This window comes from Oreochromis niloticus, linkage group LG7 (genome assembly GCF_001858045.2).
Source record: "Oreochromis niloticus isolate F11D_XX linkage group LG7, O_niloticus_UMD_NMBU, whole genome shotgun sequence".
Classification (NCBI taxonomy): Eukaryota; Metazoa; Chordata; class Actinopteri; order Cichliformes; family Cichlidae; genus Oreochromis; species Oreochromis niloticus.
Genome location: NC_031972.2, coordinates 50,583,596 through 50,587,682, shown reverse-complemented (window position 1 = coordinate 50,587,682; position 4,087 = coordinate 50,583,596). Strand labels below are relative to the sequence as shown.

The window sequence follows — 4,087 nt, the reverse complement described above, 5'->3', positions numbered from 1 at the left end:
ACAGAAATCTGCACAAAAAACATAAATAAAGCCAGATATGTTATCAGGAAAATGACAGACAATGTTTTTCGAGAGAGAAGGGGATTATATCCTTATGGGAAAGTTAAATTTGTAGACAAACAACAGTTAAAACTTTTTGCATTTCCATTTGAAATTTTTCAAAACCTGCTTTAGAAGAATGTGATATTAATGAAACTGATGACTGATAATATATGAAATGATGTTAATTTAATGTGTTTTTTATGAGTGTATACAAGTGCTGAGGGGAAGTGTGGGTAATTATGAACATGGTGAATCAATCAATAAATCAGTGAATCATGGATTAATAAGTATTTCAATATTTCTTCCTACTCCATTTCAGACTTGATGACTGAGTGGTTAATTCATGTCATTAAGAATCTGTGTATATATTGGTTTTATATATCTGAGGTAAAAGATTCATCATCATTCATCATCATCATAATTATATCAGAGTTGCATTTTTTTTTAACTTACGGCAGGTCGTTCACAGTGACCACATCTTTGCTGAGGTGAAATACAAAATCGCTGATGGTGACCACCACATAACTGACTGTCGGGTTTCCATCGTTTTCCTTCCTCTTCATGTGCACAGAGAACTCTGGGAAGGTGTCATGGCAGTCAGAGACCAGGTTGTATTCACACATGCCAGGAAACTGGTACACATCACCATCGAATGTCTTGAAGTGCTCCCTGCCCCATGTGCTACAGATGCTGCTCACATGGTTGCTGACTGGAAAAAAATTCACATAAATAAAAGCTGAATATTGGTGGCGGTATTATAAATGTTGTGTTCATATATGCATAAATGAACCAGAAAAATCTATTTAAATCATCAAGGTATAAAAGCAGACCAAAATTATTTGAGCCTTACCCCATCTGGCTTGGATCTCAGTGACATGGGCTATAGTCAAAGCAAGAAAACACAACCCCACCGAACTCCCCCTCATTGTTGCCACTGTGGACTTGCTGTTCCCAGAGCAGATAATGTAGAGAGTGGTTCTTGACAGCCCTTTATATTGAGATCAGACTTTTTTTTCTCACAGCTTCTTTCTGAGTAAGACATAAAGATTTATTGCAGGTCGTGGCAAACATGTGCTGGATGGCTGTCCAACGCCCGTCACAAATCCCATATAACTTATTATTACATCCTTCCTTTTGACTGAACAAGTATGTTTGCACTTCAATTAAGTATCTTAATTTCAAGACAACAGAGGCAGCAATAAAACAGTTTTATTGACAGGATGCTCCTCTGTTATAAATCTATTGTTTAATAAGAATTTATATAATTTATTAAAAATAGAAATGAAAAGTGGAAAATGAGACACTGGGATGTAAGATTTCTTACAACTCTGCAAAGAAAGTAAAGATCTCATGACTGACTATGACCATGCAGGTATCACCTAACATAACCTGAAACCTATGTGAGCTGCTTTAAACAAACCCTATACCATCTTGTCTACCATCTGCTTTACATTTGATAAGAGCATTGACAAACATCCTGGAATATTCAGGCGCTTGTTCATATCAAGGCATTCATGTTCTACTCAAAAGCTATTAAGCAGATGGGTCAGATTCCTTTAGCTTTATCTCTAGCAGCTCATTGTTAGGAATGTTGCAAATTCAAAAGCAGGAAGGAGCTTTAAACCGAGGAAAGAAAAGTCAATTTGATCAGGTGTGTTTTACACATTTCAAACACTACTGACTGACGCACGTCCTTAATTAATTTTCACCAGTTTACTCAAATATCCCTGTAGGGCTGCATTCAATGTCATTGTTGAGTATACCAATGTCACCACCGCCGTTGGGCTCATCTCTGATGAAGATGAGACTGCGTACAGGGCGGAGGTAGAGAATTTATCCCATTGGTGCTCAGAAAATAACCTGAAACTGAACGTCCTTATAACAAAAGAACTCATTATAGATGAGTTCCTTTAAGTTTGGGATCTGGAAACATAAAGCCCCTGGTAAAGAAGGCTCATTAGCTGCCACACTTCCTCCATATCCTGAGGAAGAAAAACATTGACCTGAAGCTGCTGCTGGCCTTCTATCGCTCCTCAGTGGAGAGCGTGTTCTCCTACTGCCTGGATGTTTTCTACACAGGGACCACAAATGCCGAAAAAAATCATTGGCTGTCCTTTTCCACCCCTGAAGGGCATCGCCAGATCGTCCTGTCTCAGGAAAATCAGACCTTTTAAAGGTGAGCCCCTTGCACCCTGCCTGTTTGACCTGATGCCCTAAGGTCAATCAGGTCCCACACTTCCAAACGCACAAACTTCTTCCCCTGAGTCATTCGGACTGTCACCAAACACTATCCCCCCACACCCCACATACACACACACACACCGCATCCCTGTCCACCCACCCACCAATCTAAGCCATGGTCTGAGGAACCCTTATCACTCAGGCCAGTTTACATCGACTATACTCAGACCAAGTCCAATGCTACTACTTTCAAGCACTTCGCAACCTCTCCTCTATTATGTGCCTTCCTCTTATTTGTTTATATTCCTCTTGCCTGATATTTATTCTTGCTGCAATACTATTTATATCTTTAGTCCATGCACAGTTGGTGTGGAACACCCACAATTTTATTGTGCATGTGCAAACACAATAAAACCATTTTATTTTATTTTGCTTTATATGTCTAAACATTACAATGTTTTAAATGTTTCTTTCATAACAAAGCTATTCTGACACACCTGGAAGATTTTTTTTTTTCTATCGATAGTGATATCCAGCAAAGTGTTTGGCAGCATTGCAAACATTCTGAAAATGCACAGGGGTGCAGTGATCACATCTCTACAGCAAAAAAAAAAAAAAAAAAAAAAAGGTTCCAAATTTCTAATCCTAATTTCATTGTTATGTTTGCTTGTTGTCTCTGTTCCATGAGTAGGTTTCTTCCAGGAGCTCCAGCTTCCTCCTGGAGCTCCAAAACCATACATGGTTGATGATTGTAAATTGGCCTTTGGAATCTTTTCAAATGTACACTGGGACAGTCCAGCCCTGCATAACGCTGAATTCAATGCTTGGTTAAAAAAATAGCTGGATGGACACCCATTAGGCCTTCACATACAACTCTCTCTGTGAGAACTTAATCTTTAACTTTCTCTGTTTTAAGGTATTCTTCTAATAATCCTAATGCTGATAAAAATGAATTTAAGATTAACTTAATAAATTATGCTGTAGTTCAGTGAAATGAGCTGTTGACACAGCAGTATAACAAACAGAGTAGAGCTTAGCATAGAACGAGTTATTGCTTCCTTGGTCATACATGTTATATTTGAGTTATCAAACTTTTAAATGTAGTCTTCTTTTGTACTTTATTTCAATTCAACATGGAAAAGAAAAAATAAAGTGAATAAAACAAAAATAAAAGAGCATCTCTGCAAAGCAAATTGTGGGACAATGGTCCTATCTTGATATCTAGAATTATGAATGACATTATAATATGTTCAACCACACAGCTCCAGTGAAGATTTTTTTATTGTCATAATATTGGAAATATTAAATTCTACTAAAATCCTACAAAAGAATAAATGCTACTGTAAAATCAAGACATTCTCATTTGACAATAAAATAGATTTTTAAAACATATCATAAAATTATATTACTTACTTAAAATTAATATTTGGTAGTGCAGTAAGGCGCTATCTAAATTGCCTCTGACTCATGAATTGCACAGGATGTGCAATAAACTGACTGGTCTACATCCTTGGTGACCATCATTGCTGACCTGTTTACATGCATGAGGTCTGGTGGCATGTTAAGCTGCAAATTTTTCAACTCTCGTACATAGTCTGGACAGCAGGTTTGTGTTTTGCTTTTAGAACACATTAAGCTACTTTTACCACCTTCTACCAAATTCTACCAAACACCTGTATTTTGGTAACAGCTTATTAAATATTTGCATGGGATAAATCATCAACAGCTTAGTGAGAGGAAAACTAAACATCAAATGCAGCTTTAAAGATGTTTCTTCAAAACAAATTTTAAGAAATGTACATTTTTCAAACTGCTTTAAATGTACAAATATGGCAGCATGTTGAGTTAATGCAAAAGTCAGAGT

General features: G+C 37.0%; 1 protein-coding gene across 1 annotated transcript in view; it reads right to left on the bottom strand.

Moving 5' to 3' along the window:
• LOC102078430 (mucin-2) overlaps positions 1 to 1,004 on the bottom strand; it is a 23,238-nt gene extending 22,234 nt beyond the window's left edge. Inside the window, exons 1-2 of the mRNA XM_025908461.1 lie at positions 893 to 1,004; positions 496 to 751 (exon numbers count right to left, since the gene is read on the bottom strand). Coding sequence (XP_025764246.1) covers positions 496 to 751; positions 893 to 968 — 332 coding nt within the window. The 5' untranslated portion in view covers positions 969 to 1,004. The remainder of the gene's footprint in view (positions 1 to 495; positions 752 to 892) is intronic.
• Between the last annotated feature and the right edge of the window lie 3,083 nt (positions 1,005 to 4,087).